This window comes from Hypanus sabinus, chromosome 16 (genome assembly GCF_030144855.1).
Source record: "Hypanus sabinus isolate sHypSab1 chromosome 16, sHypSab1.hap1, whole genome shotgun sequence".
In the NCBI taxonomy this organism is placed as follows: Eukaryota; Metazoa; Chordata; class Chondrichthyes; order Myliobatiformes; family Dasyatidae; genus Hypanus; species Hypanus sabinus.
In genome coordinates, this window is record NC_082721.1 from 30,235,073 (window position 1) to 30,251,224 (window position 16,152).

The following is a 16,152-nucleotide window of genomic DNA, read 5'->3' on the forward strand; positions in this document are numbered from 1 at the left end:
ATTTAAAAGACATTTGGACAGATGTTTGGATAGAAATGGAGTAGAGGAGCACGGATCTAAATTGAGAAAATGAGATTAGCACAGACAGGCATCTCAATCTGCACGAACTGGATGGACAGAAGGGCCCATTTCTGTCCAATGATACTATCCCATCACCCTAGGTCTAGTTGACAAGAATATGGAAGCTCCCTGATTTTTGTACAGGTGGATCATTTTTGATTTGCAATTTCCTTGGATTGTCAACATTCATCCACAGACTAGGCTGGAATGATCAGTGACGAAATGAAGCACTGGAGAGAGCTTGGTTGGATCAATGAATATTTATTGAATGATTGAAACAATCCACAGAGTGCACTTAATCAGGCCTACTTTGTACTAAACAATATCGAGTTATCAAAATCAATCAACCAAACAATCTGCACCAAATGTTCAGGACAAGACTTGCTACCTGTAGATAGGGCTGGGCCGAGGCCCACACCGTAGCCCATTGAAACCTGCAGATGTCTGAGCAACTGATTGGCTTGTTCCTCTTCCAATATCCCACAGGTATGCCACTGTTTTCCCTCAAACCAAAAGTATTGAAATGGTAACTTAAATGGAGTAAATTATAAAAAAGATAAACCAGTCATTAAAGAAAGAAAAGGCTATACACAAAAAAACAACATATACCCAAGAAGTGGCAATAAAACTGTCTGCAGTTTGCTATAATGACAGCTTTGCTGATTAAACAGTGATGATTAAGGTGTCTGAGTAATTCACTGACAATGGTATGTCTGATAGTGACATTGCCTCTCTTCCATTGCCGTCTCCTGTCAGGTATCTCCTGGTTATGTTTGGGTTTGGCTAAACGTTGACTGCTCTCTGCATGGATGTGCTTTTGGATTTTTTTATTCCAGGTTGTGTTGCTGGGAAGGAAAGGTCTCCATCAGAGAGAGTCATAGGTCAGCTTTCATCCTCCCTGTTACTCCTGAAAGATAAACAGCAAGTTGAATTTCAGACGCATTGTAATACCATCATTGCGCGCTGGGAGAAAGGAACGCCAGCATTTCCAGAGACAAGCTGAATTTAATCATTTGAAGTGGCTGATGGTTTTCACTTTACATTGAATTTTATTTGTTTACTTCACTGAACTTCTCTGTAACTGCAATACATGCATCCAGCATCTGCAGATGTCCTCTTGACTATATTCTCCATTCTGATATTTTAACTACTTTGATGTAATTATGGAAGGTATGATTTGTCTGCATGTTACACAAAACTCCTCGCTGTATCTTGATGCATGTGACAATGAAAAACCTATCAAAATCTTTCTGCTAGCAATCAGGAATAAGAAACTAGATTGCACCTACAACAAATCCCTAAGCAGGGCAAGGATTTGAATGTGTGGGACACCACACACTGAAGGCTAGGTCAGGCTGGACTTATACACAGCAAGGACACCCATTCCATTCCATTTAATTGTAATGGATTATCGATTCACATTCAGGGAGCTAAATAGAGAGAGTTAATGAGAAGCAAGATATTCTGCAGATGCCAGAAATCCAGAGCAACACGTACAAAATGCTGGAGGAACTCAACAGGTCAGGCAGCATCTATGGAAAAGACTAAACAGTCGACGTTTTGGACCAAGACCCTTCATCAAGACTGGAAAAAAGATGAGTCAGAGTAAGGTGGTGGGGGATGGGAGGTGATAGGTGAAACCGGGCTGGGGGGGAGGGGTGAAGTAAAGAGCTGGGAGGTTGATTCGTGAAAGAGATACAGGGCTGGAGAAAGGAGAATCTGATGGGAGAGTTCAGAAGGCCAAGGAAGAAAGAAAAGGGGGAGGAGCACAGGAGGGAGGGGATGGGCAGGTAAAGAGATAAGGTGAGAGAGGGAAAAGGGGATGGGGAATGGTGAAGGAGAGGGTAGGGGGATATTACCAGAAGTTTCAGAAAACGATGTTCATGCCACCAGGTTGGAGGATACCCAGATGGAATATAAGGTGCTGCTCCTCCAACCCAATTGCAGCCTCATCGCGACAATAGAGGAGGCCAGGGGTGGATATGTTGGAATGGGAATTGGAAGTAGAATTAAAATGGCCACTGGGAGATCCAGCTTTTGTTGGTGGATGGAGCGTAGGTGCTCGGCGAAGCAGTTTCCCACTCTACGTCAGGTCTCACCAATATACAAGAGGCCTCACTGGGAGCACTGGAGACAGTGGGTGACCCCAACAGACTCACAGGTGAAGGAAGGTCTGTTTGAGGCCTGAATGGTAGTGAGGGAGAAGGTTTAGGGGCTAGGAGGGAGATCAGTGGGGAGGGACAAAAGGGCAAGTGAGTCGCATTGGGAGCGATCCCTGCGGAAAGCAGAATGTGAAGGCATCCCTTGAAATTTGTACTTGGTGGTGGGATCCCGCTCACCTACCACCACTTCCAGTCTCTGTGTCCAGCACACAGTTCTCCATAGCTTCCACCATCAACAGCAGGATCCCTCCCACTCCCCTACCACCTTACTGCGACTCCTTGTCATTTTCTCCAGTCCCGATGAAGGGTCTCAGCCCAAAACGTCAACTGTACACTTCTCCATAAAGATGCTGCCTGGCCTGCTGAGTTCCTCCAGCACTCCGTGTGTGTGTTGCTCGAGTTAATGAGAAGATTAGGTTATCATGTTAATGAGATACGAGGGCAGAAAATCCACTGCGCCAACCTCTCCTCAGTCTATTGTTCATCACAGACAAGAGATTCTGGAGATGCTGGAAATCGGGAGCAGTACACATTCCTTGCCGCTGTTAGCAGGTTGCTCACTTCTCCAGATTCCAAAATCTCCGTTCTCTTGTGTCTTACAGCGTCCTGCTGTGACAGCAAGAGGTTCAGGAACATTCACCAGGTGGAACAAAGTCTACCTTTTGGCCCCTAGATAGGCAGAAAGGCACACTTACCCTGCAGATTTCACAACACAGGTGTAAAGCAGGTGGTTCCCATTCCTCACCAGACCAGGGGTTGTAAGGAGACCCTGTACAGGGCAGACCCAAGCACCATGGTTTTCCCACCTTCCTGATATTAGCTCTGAGGGTCATTGAAGGATGCGGTTTGGAGTTTCTAGGCTCACACTGTCCACAAGAAGGAAGTTCAAGTGGTTCGTCAGGTTAACAGCGAACTGCCGAGGGGGCTGGAGGGGGGAAGCTGCTTCTACTCCAGAGACGTAGATGTGTGTTTAGGATGGCATCCATCCCCCCACTCTCTCAACTCTCCCATTTGCAGTATGCCATGGCTGTTGGATGTCTTAGATATGTACTGGGTGGCATAGATGAAGACCACATACTCTGCACTAGCTGGGCTTCCTGACACCCGACAAAACCATCCAGGCTCTACACTGATTCTATTCCCAGTCATTATTATCTGAATAGCCATCAGCAGCTCCATGGATCTTTTTTCTGGTTATTGGATTCCTGGAATTTACTCTGTCTAAGGCAACATGTTCTGAGTCTACAGGTCGACAGCCAATCCACATGGCACCCCTTGGACTCCATTTAAAACAGTTACAGAATTAGGCCCTGAGAGAGTTGGATAAAACTACTCAGGATACAGAGAGTAAAACAAGGCTTGGACTAAAAGAAGGCAAGACCTTCTATAGGGGCACCATTGAGAGCATCCTAACTGGCTGTGTCACCGCCTGGTACGGGAACTGCACCAACCCTGATCGTTGGGCACTGCAGAGAGTGGTACGGACAGCCCAGCACATCCGTGGGTGTGAACTTCCCTCCATTGAGGACATTCACAGCAGCAGGTGCGTAAAGAAGGGCTGGAAGATCATCGGGGACACCAGTCACCCCAACCGTAAACTGTTTCAGCTGCTTCCGTCTGGCAAACGGTACCGCAGCATTAAAGTCAGGACCAACAGGCTACGGGTCAGCTTCTTTCTACAAACCATTTAAATTCAACATGAGTGAATCTGCAGATGCTGGAAATAAATAAAAACACAAAATGCTGGCAGAACTCAGCAGGCCAGACAGCATCTATGGGAGAAGGTAATAATGACGTTTCGGGCCGAAACCCTTCATCAGGAGTGAAGTAACATGGGATGGTCCAGGGGGGATAAGAAGTGGGGGGAGCGATGAAGTAGAGAGCTGGGAAGTGATAGGCTGGAGGGAAATGGGCTGGGGGAAAGTGGAGAATTATGGGAAATAAAAGAGAAAGAAAGGTAGGGCTGGGGGAAGATTATAGTGAGGAGGGAAGAGAGAGAAAGAGAACCAGACTAAAATTATAGATACGGATGGGGTAAGGGGGGGCAGGGGTATCAACGGAGGTCTGTGAGTTGAATGTTCATGTCGGCAGGAAGGAGGCTGCCTGGGCGGGAGATAAGGTATTGCTCCATCGATCTGCGTGTGGCCTCATCTTGACGGTAGCGGAGGCCATGGACAGACATATCGGAGTGGGAGTGGTCTGTGGAATTGAAGTGTGTGGCCACATGGAGATCCCGCCACTGCTGGAGGACTGAGCGCCGGTGTTCGGCGAAAGGATCTCCCAGTCTGCGGCGGGTCTCCCCAATGTATAAATGGCCATTTTAAATTTTAGACTTAAATTCACATGTCTATACATTACAACGGAGTCATTATGCAAAGAATTTTACTCCCTCACGTTGTGGGACGGATGTAAGATTTAAATAAATCCAAGTCCAAATTCAAATAATCGGCGAGTCTGAGATGGTTTAACACAAGTCCATGTACTTCTCTACTTACCTTGCGCTAGTATTTGCAGTATTCGGTATGATGCTTGCACCTTCTCTTAACTAGTTTCTTTTCAGTTAAATTGATGTAATTTCTGACCCACTTCTCTTTGGGGTTCACACAAATGCTCACGTTCCTCAGCCTGAGGCTGCAGAAAAGGAGAAGCCTAGAGTCAGGATCAAGCAGCAGCAGACTGGAACAGAGAACTGAGAAACAGACAGGTTCTATCACGAAGCCAATTATGAAACCGCCGAGAATTATAGAAACAGCGCAGGAACAAGCTCTGCACACGGCCGAGTCCACAACGACCATTCAGCCCCATATTTACGCACTGTAGCCCTATTCCCACTGCCTGCTCTCAGATTCTACCGTTCCCCATACATTCAGGGCCATTTTCAGAGGGCAACCTCAACACATCTTTCGGTCGCAGGGCAAAGGTGCAAACTCCACACAGATAGCACCAGAAGTCGGGATTTAAGTCGGGTTGCTGGGTCTGTGAGAGAGCAGATGTTTTAGCTGTGCTGCTCTGCAGGATACGGGACATTGACCAGCGTTGGTCTGCAACATGTATGGAGCTATCTTGGTGTTAAGGGTAAAAGGAAAGGATACTTTGCTGGCATAAACGTGCCAGCAGAGCGCACTCTCCCGGTATATAACTGGTGGCAAGTGGACACAATCCTAGTTCAAGAGTGCAAGAGTAAAAGAGTAAAAGCTAGCCTACCATAAGTATGTTAGCAGGGATCACTATCATAGTGCAAGTCTGCAAAGTGTGCAAATAGTGGGCACTATGCTGGTGTAAGTGTACTGGCACCAGGCATAAGCTGCTAGTAGGCCAGCAAGTGGGGCAGTCTGCAGGGAGTGGATACATCTCGGACTATAAGTGGCAATAAGCACTGTCCTGGTGTAAATTTGCCTCCAGCAACAAATCTGCTAACATAAATTGGCTCCATCCCAGCGCAAGCAGGTTAGCTGCGGGGATCATACTAGTGCAAGAAATAGGCACACTTGGAGTAGATGTGTAGGCTGTGAGCAGGACCCCGAAGAGGACGAAAAGGCAGTGTGAACTATAAAGGTGTGTGTGTGTAAGAAGAAGGGAAATGGACTTGTGTAAGTGTGCACAATCCTCCTCTAAATGAGTAAATTCCATATGCTCTGTACACTCAAGGAGAGTGCGGAACCATATTGCTGTAAGAGTGCGGGAAAGGGAAACAGCACTGTCACTTTGAAAGAGTCAGCGGCACAGGTTCAATTCCCACTGATGCCTGTCCTCTGGGCGGTCTGGTTTCCTCTCAGATAATGTGTCGTTAGGGTTAGGGATAGTGCGTCCGGGCAATAAGTCGGCTCAGGAAACGCGGCAAAACTCGGGGCTGCCGCCGGTATAATCCTCGGACTGTCGTTCATTCCAACGACACATTTCACTCTACGTTTCAACGTACGCGTGGCAAATAGAGCTCATCTTTAACCTTTAGTGGGTACGATGCTGGTGAAAGCGTTCACGTCTTGGTGTCACTGCATGGTGTGGGCACAGTTCCAGTCGGAGTGTAACGACAGTGGGAACAGTTCCATTGGGAGCTTGGAGGGCAGGTTCATTATCATAATAACTCATTTACTTACATCACTGCAGCTAAGTTGCAACCTCCGCCTGTTCTCTGTACTCGGTGATTAACGATGAGCTTCTGAACCCTCCTGGGGTTTTTTACTTTAGTGTATTTCAAACAGCAGTCTTCAAACGAGTTTGCTGTTTCGAGAGACAAAAACCATAATCAGGTTAACGAGAGCATCATTTACCAGAATGAACCGCCGATCTCTCTTTACGTCAGTAATACAGCAGGGTGTCGCTGACGTGGACGTGTTTAATATGCTTCCAACTTCTGTCCACAGCTCCATATTTCATCCACATAAGTAAGACAAAGGAGAAGATGATGGACTTTAGGAAGACCAAGCCTACACTGCTCCCTGTTACTAATGCTGGTGAGGACCTACAGGTACCCGGATGACAGACTTGAATGGATCTCCAACACAGAGGCTGTGTACTAGAAGGGCCAGAGTCGCCTTTGGTTCCTGAGGAGATTGAGGTCCTTTGGAGTATGCAGGACTCTCTTTCATACCTTCTACCTGGCTGCAGCCACCAGTACAATCTTCTATGAGGTGGTATGCTGGGGCAAGGGCATCACACAGGTGATGCCAACAGGCTTGATAAACTGATTAGAAAGGCTGGCCCTGTCATAGGAGTCAAACTGGACACACTGGAGGCTGTTGTAGAACAAAGGACCCTACGGAAAATCCTGGCAATTCTGGACAATGTTTCTCACCCTTGGCATGCCACCTTGGCTGAACAAGGAGCACTTTTAGTAACAGACTAAGACAATTGCGCTCCTCCAAAGAGTGCAATATGAGGTCACTCTTACCCTTGGACATCAGGCTCTATAATGAGTCAACCTATATCCGGGGAAGTGATTACTCCTCCTGATAGACTGTTCCACGTAACTTATTTTTTATTCTTTCTTACTTCTCTTCTAATATTTGTATATCTGTGCACTTGTAATGCTACTGTGGCACTGTAATTGCCTTTGGGATCAATAAAGTGTCTATCTATCTATCTATCTATCTATCCATTTTCCTCCTGATCAGACGTGTGATCTTTTCCGTTTCAGTTAGGTTGTACTTGAAGAGATACTCTTGTTTCAGTCAACTCTTCGTTGTCCTGTTCTAAAGGCCATCTTAAACCCTGAAATCACCTTTGTCAAGGACTGTTCTTGGAGGTCTTCTGCCAACTCAGTGTGCCCAGGAGCAGCAAAGACCTACTCCGTTATTGCCAGACTTCCAAAGATTATCCTCAGCGAACTTGTCCAGATGGAAAACCTCAGCCTCGCGGGTAGGCTTAATGTTTCCCGTCGTAAAAACTGACCCCTTGATTTTCTATTGAACAGGAAATCAGTCATTGAATAATGCCAGCGTTCATGCACTCACTCACCTTGGGCTGTGCTGTAATAGAAGCAGGCTGCCATCAGGACGAGGGTGAAGAGCAGGAACCTCATCTTTCCTCGATATGTGAGCTCACGGTGATCGGTCTCTAGATGGGGACAAGCCACATCTCATTTCTGCAGCATGCAGGCCTCACTGTCATACACTCTGCATCAACTTACTAAGATTTCTCTCCAGTTCACTGCTGTGACCTGCACCCTGGAGCCTGAGGAAAGGTCCCGGTGCCCCTTTACAGCTGGCTTGGATCAATGCTAAACTCTTAGTGTGATACAGCACAGAAACAGGCCCTTTGGCCCAAATGGTCCATGCTGACAACAGGACCCTCCCTGCCAGCCCCAGTTGTTTATGTTTGTCCCAAACACATCCCCTAAGTGCTTCTTAAAAGGTGCAGTCTAACTCAACTCAGCCACCATTCTCTGGCAACTTGTTCCAAGTACTCACTATCCTCTCTGTAAAGAAGTTATCCCCCAGGTCTGTTTTAAATTGCTCTCCTCTCATTTGTGTCTAATTTTGGACTCCCCAACCCAAAGGAAAAGTCTATGGCTGTCCACCATATCCTTAACTCTTATGATTTTATAAATTTCTATGAGGTCACCCCTCATTCTCCCAAGCTCCAGGGTGTAAAGATGCAACAAGACCAACCTCTCCCTGTAACTCGGACCCTTCTTTAGCGTGAGGAGTAATTTGTCTCTGCCACTGTCATTGTTTAAGATCCTGTGACCTTTCTGTATGTTGTTTTGTTCTGTTCCCTGACACTGCATTGGGGCAACCAGCAGAGGTGCTGTATTGGATCTCCAGTGACTAGGGTTTGCTCTGGGCCTCTGACTTACTTTGCATCTGGGACTGAATGAGTTTCCTCCAAAACCGTCTCTTTCCTCCCACATTCCAAACACACGCAGGATGGCAGATTAGTAGACCATGATCGGAATTAAAACAAAGAAGAGTACAGAGAGAGAATAAAGTGTAGATGGGTGTTCTGTAGTTGGCATGGAGTCACTGGACTAAGGGCTTGTGTCCATACTGTTTGGCTCCATGGCTACCAGCAGTCAATGCAAACATTATTGCCAGTCAGGAACCGAGACTAATTGCTCTTTCCTCGGTTGAGAAAAAATTGAAAATGAACGTTCAAAGGTGAGAGAGGATGCAGCCTGTGTACTGAGTTTAGGCCGGTGCCCGCTCCACTGTCAGGAGTTTTGTGTCCCCAACAGGCAGAGCTGGGAGATTGCTTCAAACAGAGATCCGAATTGGAAGCAACAGGGGAATTAGAATATTGTGTCTCATGATCAGCGAGAGTCTCTCACTAACGGAGTGGAACTGGGAGTCAAGTTCACAAGAAATTATCTGTCACACAGGTAACAGCATCAAAATAGGGAGTGTGTGTCATACTCACAGGGAACAGACTGTGTTACACTCATTGTGAACAGTGTAATCACACTCATTGTGAACAGTGTGTCACACTCAGAGGCAATGGACTTTATCACACTCAGTGTGGAAATGGTCAATCCCACACTCCCAGGAGCCGAGATAATTGCACACTCTCAGAGTAGAGATACCACCCTCACCAGATCAGACAGACGGTCACAGTTCAGCATGTGCAGAAACTGTAACTTGCAGAGTATTTCACAGATGCACAAAGTGAAACAGATCAATTGAACAATTTCCTTTCAAATCACTGCACACTACCAGTTATTTTCAAGAAACTTTCCATTCCTCCCACAGCAGTAATACACCAAATGTTTCACTTACGTTACTGTTTGAATCCTCGTCTTTTTCCTTCTTGCTTAGTGAGAACTCACCAGCGAAGTTCCCTTTTATTGGGAAATGTTCTCGGTTGCTCCACCCCTGAAACATTTCAAGAATCTGCTGACACAATCCTGTTTTTTTTTTGAGAAATCTGGATATACAACACGACTTTTCCCAAACAAAGCAACAGCTCCTGATAGCCAAGCAAGGTACAGTCCATTGCAAATGCTGAAGAATGTATGACAGGTAAGTAGATATAGTGGCAGACAGATGCTGTCCCTGTCCCCATCTGTAAACAAGCACCTGTTATTTAATCTTATCACTGGAATCTGAAATTTGACCTTAGCTAAAAGTCGATCCCCCTTCAGAGCTGCCCCAAGCCCTGGCCATCATCTTTTACTTTGACTCTGTGAGCAACGAGGGGTTAGAAATTCACCTACGCCATTGTTAAAGTGACGTTCCATGTCTCTCTAACGCTGCTTTTAAGAGCTGTAAAAAGATTGTGATGTGCAAAGTGCTGGTTAAAAATCAGCTGTGATGGTCTCCCTTGTGTGACACCACTCTGGTTTGAAATAAACCAGGACACCGCTCTGTTTCAGAATACTCCTATCCTTTTACAATACTCCTCTCCCTATCCTCTGTGAGCCTCTCTTCCCACCTTTGTATATCTTCCTGTCTGTCAGTTTTCACCATGTGCCCCTCTTTGTCTATTGCTCTCTCTGACCCCTCCCTTTCTATGTTTCTCCCCCCCACTCATACAGCCTGTGTTCTACATCCTTCTTTGTGCTAAGACTTCAAAGGGCCACAAGTTAGTTTATTATCACAGTATACAACTCTGAAATTCTTCTTCTCTGGGTAGCCATGAAACCAAGGAAGAAAAGAAAGGCAGAAAGATCAACAACCTCCAAATCTCCCCTTCCGCACAAAAAAAAATGAACAACACATTGGACCAGGCACATCAATTCCCAAATCCCCCTCGCTGCACATAAAAAGAATGAGAAAGATCTGGTGGAAAACACAGAATATCAAAAACTAAAGACTGAAAAGAAGTCTATAGTCCAAGTCCACAGCCCAAACGCAGCAATCCTGCGCAACATTCTCCGGGAACAGCACCAGGGTCTCCAGTGGTGTAGCAGTGCGATCGAGAAACAGGCAGCTGGCCCTCACCCTCTGCACTTACCTCAATGCTTTGATCTCCCTCATCACTTTAATTGTGCCCAATGGAAACTTTAATTGGCAAAATGGAGTCAAACATTGGCTTGCACCCCATCTCACAGTCTGCCCGCTACAAGGTTAGCGCACGCTGCCTCTGTCTCCCAGAATCCTCTCAGAGACTGCAGAGCGCTGGAACATCCAAGCAGCAAATTACAGCCTCCTACTGCTCCACAATCACATCCAAGACAAAAAAACAAACGTAAAAGACATAAGAGAAGTAAAATATATGGTTTGAAATATATACATCGACAGTGCTTCTTCCTATAGATACTGCCTGGCCTGCAGCGTTCCACCAGCATTTTGTGTGTGGTGCTTGAATTTCCAGCATCTGCAGATTTCCTCGTGTTTGCTTTTTAAATATATGGTTTCATGGTCTATCTGGAAGATGGCGACCAAAGGAACGTTATATGCCAGCGTCGTCTTGACCCAGCTGTCATCTGAGGTCACGGGGATTGTTCCCTGGGCATGCACTGACATGTCTAACAAATTAGGTCAAGCTGAGAGTCACACACCAATTGTAGGACATACCATAGATGTTTGGGAGTCCACAGCTACAGGGGTTGGGGTGGAGGAGGTATAAAAGGCAACAGCCCACTGCAAAGACCAGAGCGGGCTGGGACTATCTCAAAAAGTAGTGAGATTCTCACTGCAACCTTCAGATTGCTAGATTCTGCTGTACTTTTTAATGTTACAACTATTTTCAAAAATTCTTCTTATCCTCCCTCCATCTTTACCTCTCCCTTTCTCTTCCACCACTCTCTCACTTTTCATTTTCACCTCTCCTCTCTTTGTACCACACTCCCTTCTTTCTTTCTCACTCTCTCTTCCCCCCTTCCTCGCACAAACTGTCAGCCATGCATTGCCCAATCGCGATTCAACACACACAATGAGATGCACTGTATCAGTGCTCCTGCCCACTCACAGAACCATTCAGCAGTATACTTTGACACTCATCCCATTAGTTGCTCCACGTCCATATTTTCACGCTGCCTCTGAGACCATTCCACAAAATCACCTAAAAGGCCATAGATTGGAGGGTATCAATAGAAGAGTCATTGAGCACTACAGCACAGAAACAGGCTCTTTGGCCCATCGAGTCCTGGCTAAACCATTAATCTACCTAGTCGCAGGCCATAGCCCTCCATCCCGTCCATGTATCTATCCAAATTTTTCTTAAATGTTGAAATCAAAACTACATCCACCATATGCACTGGCAGGTCATTCTGCTCTCTTACCACCTTCTGAATGAAGAAGTTTCCTCTCATGTTGACCTTACTCTTTTCTCCTTTAACCCTTAACCATGACCTTTAGTTGTAGTCTCAAACAATAGTGGAAAACGTCTGCTTGCATCTACTCTACATATAGCCCCCATAATGTTGTATAACTTTATCAAATCTCCCCTCAATCTTCTACATTCTAGAGAATAAAGTCCTAACCAATTCAAACTTTCCCTGTAACTTGGGTCCTCAAATCCCAGCAACATCTTTGTAAATGCTCTCTGCCCTCTTTCAGTTCTATTCATATCTTTTCCTGTAGGAGGTGACCAAACCTGCACACTGTACTCCATATTAGGCCTAGCACTGTCTTATACATCCCAATTCCTTTACTCAGTTCATTGATTATGAAGGCTGATGTGGCAAAAGCTTTCTATATAACTCTATCTACCTGTGACACTACTTCCAAGGAATTATGGATCAGTATTCTCAAATCCCTCTGTCCTACTGCACTCCTTAGTGCCCTACTGCTCCTCATATAAGTCCTACGCTGATTTGTCCTCCCAAAGTTCAACACCTCACACCTGTCTTCTGAAAATTCCATCGGCCATTTTTCAGCCCATTTCTCCAGCTGGTCCAGATCCTGCTGCAAGCTTTGATAGTCTTTGTCACTGTCCACTACACTCCCAATCCTCTTGTCATCTGCAAATTTGCTGATTCAGATATACCACATTATCACCCAGAATTTTGATATAGATGAGAAACAATAGACCCAGCACCGATCCCTACACAGACTTCTGTCACCTGCCTTATCTCATCCCAAATAGGAGATCCAGTATCATAGAACATAGAATAGTACAGCATATTACAGGCCCTTCGGCCCACAATGTTGTGCCAACCCTCAAACCCTGCCTCACATATAACCCCCCACCTTAAATTCCTCCATAAACCTGTCTAGTAGTCCCTTAAACTTCACTAGTGTATCTGCCTCCACCACTGACTCAGGCAATGCATTCCACACACTAACCACTCTGAGTGAAAAACCTTCCTCTAATATCCCCCTTGAACTTCCCTTCCCTTAACTTAAAGCCATGTCCTCTTGTACTGAGCAGTGGTGCCCTGGGGAAGAGGCACTGGCTGTCCACTCTGTCTATTCCTCTTGATATCTTGTACACCTCTATCATGTCTCCTCTCATCCTCCTTCTCTCCAAAGAGTAAAGCCCTAGCTCCCTTAATCTCTGATCATAATCCATACTCTCTAAACCAGGCAGCATCCTGGTAAATCTCCTCTGTATCCTTTCCAATGCTTCCACATCCTTCCTATACTGAGGCGAGCAGAACTGGACACAGTACTCCAAGGGTGGCCTAACTAGAGTTTTACAGAGCTGCATCTCTATCACATTCTCTTGCATTGTAACTTCTATGGACTGATTAAGGAAACTTTCCTGAACACATCTGACAAACTCTTTCCCATCCAGCTCTTTTACAATCTGGGAGTCCCAGTCAATAAGTGGAAAATTAGAATCACCTTCTTTCACAACATTATGTTTCTTGCAACAGTCCATGATCCCTCTACAAATTTGCTCCTTGAAGTCCCACGGAGGGTTGGGTGGTCTGTAATATTAATGAGTATTAACAGTTACCTGTGGAGTTCCACAGGGGTTGGGGTTGGGACCGCTGCTTTTTACGATGTATGTCAATGATTTAGACTATGGTATTAATGGATTTGTGGCTAAATTTGCCTATGATACAAAGAAACGTGGAGGAGTGGGTAGTGTTAAGGAAACAGGGGTCTGCAGAGAGACATAGATAGTTTAGAGGAATGGGCAAAGAAGTGGCAACTGAAATACAATGTTGGAAAGTGTGTGGTCATGCACTTTGGTGGAAGAAATAAACGGGCAGACTATTATTTAGATGGGAAGAGAATTCAAAATGCAGAGATGCAAAGGAACTTGGGAGTTCTTGTGCAAGATACCCTAAAGGTTAACCTCCAGATTGAGTCGGTGGTGAAGAAGGCGAATGCAACATTGGCATTTATTTCTACAGGTATAGAATATAAGAACAGGGATGTGATGTTGAGGCTGTATAAGGCACCCGAGACCACACTTGGAGTATTGCATGCAGTTTTGGTTTCCTTATTTTAGAAAGGATATACTGACATTGGAGAGGGTTCAGGGAAGATTCACAAGAATGATTCCAGGAATGAAAGGGTTACCATATGAGGAACATCTGGCTGCTCTTGGGCTGTATTCCCTGCAGTTCAGGAAAATGAGGGGTGATCTCATAGAAACATTCAGAGTGTTAAAAGGATTGAACAGATCAGATATGGCAAAGTTATTTCCCATGGTAGGGGATTCTAGGATAAGAGGGCATGACTTCAGTATTGAAGGACATCCATTTAGAATTGAGATGCAGTGAAATTACTTTAGGCAGATGGTGGTAAATCTGTGGAATTTGTTGCCACGAGCGGCTGTGGAGGTCATGTCACTGGGTGTATTTAAGGCAGAGATAGATAGGTTCTTGATTAGCCAGGGCATAAAAGGGTATTCTGCTGTCGTTGCCCTATACTCTTCAGAATATTCAATGTCTTTGGTAATGGGGATGTGTAAATGTGTATATATTGTTTGTATACTATATTTAAGTGCTTCCGTTTAATTTGCAGTATGACTGTAACTACATTATGGGGTGCATCATATTCATGTGTTGTCTTAAGTTAATTTTTTGGGTAATTAAAGATGGTATATCCTGGTGCCTAAACAAATGTGGTAGATGGTTCTTGGTGGCAGAGAGAGAGATGAGATCGGGTTGCCAGGGGTTCACATGGACAAATAGTGTAGCTACAATTGTGTTTTCTGGTAGATATCTTTCTGTAAATATCAGCATTTCTCTTTTCACTATTTTCACTAATTTGTGTAAGTTGGATTTTTGATGCACTGAATAAACACCCTTGCTCCGTAAACTCTTATTTTCAATTTTCTTGCTTTAGGCTTATTCCAGTTCACACCTACACGCCAGCTCTCATTCTCATTGGCAAGCAGTAGAGGCTATTCTTTTCCAGCGTGCAGTTGATGCTCGAGCATCAGGAGCCCTTTGCGGTGACCCCTGATATATTTCTCTGATGCGCTCCATCTTGATCTACGTCTTAACTTCAGGGACTACATACTCCCCTGTTATGTACGTGGGCTTTGGCCGAAAGGGGAAAATGACTTGAGTCTGTGAGAATGAGAGCTGAAATGGTCACACGTTGAGCGGATGCACTTTGAGAAGTCTGGAAGTGGGATTAACCTCATCTAACCGAATGTTGGCTGATGGAGTCTGGTCCTATAAATGACTTCTCCCTTGTGTAGTGATGATCTGTGGACTTATCAGTAGAAGTGAACTGGAATAACCCTAAAGCAAGAAAATTGAAAATCGGAGTTTAAGGAGCATTCTGATCTCTTCAGTAATAAATCTCCAGAAAGCAAGTACTTACTTGTCCACATTATGAGCTGATGACATACATACCACAATTGCTAGGTTTTGCCCAATCTAGTTATTATTTATTTATTTACAGATACAGGCTCTTCCAGCCCAGTGAGCTATGCTGCACAACAAGCCACCAAATTAACCCCTACTTAATCACAGGAACTTTTTTTTACAACGATCAGTTAACCTACTTACCATATAAAATAGTGGCCAGAGAGCAGATTGTGGCTCCAATCCACAGAAACAGAAATTAACAGGTGTGGGAACAAGAAGGGAATCAATAGAAGGCATCCTAACTATCAGTTTCCATAACACGTTAGTTCATGGATGCCTTAGAAATACCGTATATGGCTGAGGGGGAGGATATTTGTGTCCCTGTACGTAAAAACTGAAAGTAAAATAGAAAATGCCATATTCACATAGCAGGTCAGGCAGAATCCGAGGAAAGAGAAAACAGTGTCAATCTCTCAGGTCTGGAACCCTTCATCACAACTAGGGGAAAAAAAAAGAGGAAATGGGAGAGCTAAACTAGACCTTGGGTTAATCCCACTTCCTAGTTCCTGGTCTGATGTCTTGCAGGTGAGCTACTCATCCAGGGTCTCTTTAAAAACATTTCTGTTTCCATCATTCTATGAGGCGTAGAGTTCCAGATCCTGACCGCTCATTGAGTGAATATTTTATCCTCATCTCTTCATTCCTACCATTTAACCGACACCAATGCCTTCTATTTACTGACCTCCTTGCTAAAGGAATTAGATCAATACTGCTTACCATGTCCAGGTTTCTCATAAAGTTATTGATTTCAATTACATTTCCTCTCAGTCA

At 45.0% G+C, this 16,152-nt stretch overlaps 1 protein-coding gene across 1 annotated transcript; it reads right to left on the reverse strand.

Annotated features, from left to right (window-relative positions):
• Nucleotides 1-313: 313 nt before the first annotated feature.
• On the reverse strand, nucleotides 314-8,841 carry ccl25a (chemokine (C-C motif) ligand 25a). The gene is made up of 5 exons (XM_059990808.1): nucleotides 8,521-8,841; nucleotides 7,680-7,778; nucleotides 6,320-6,443; nucleotides 4,718-4,853; nucleotides 314-967 (listed from the first exon to the last, which is right to left on the reverse strand). Exons 1-4 carry the CDS (start codon nucleotides 8,525-8,527, stop codon nucleotides 4,724-4,726), a joined length of 360 nt encoding a protein of 119 aa, XP_059846791.1. The 5' UTR covers nucleotides 8,528-8,841; the 3' UTR covers nucleotides 314-967; nucleotides 4,718-4,723.
• Nucleotides 8,842-16,152: the final 7,311 nt, after the last annotated feature.

Coding starts and splice junctions, on each gene's coding strand:
- ccl25a (XM_059990808.1), bottom strand. Junction 6,444..7,679: donor CTATTACAGCACAGCCCAAG/GTGAGTGAGTGC, acceptor CTCTCGAAACAG/CAAACTCGTTTGAAGACTGC. Junction 4,854..6,319: donor TGCAACTTAGCTGCAGTGAT/GTAAGTAAATGA, acceptor CCTTTTCTGCAG/CCTCAGGCTGAGGAACGTGA.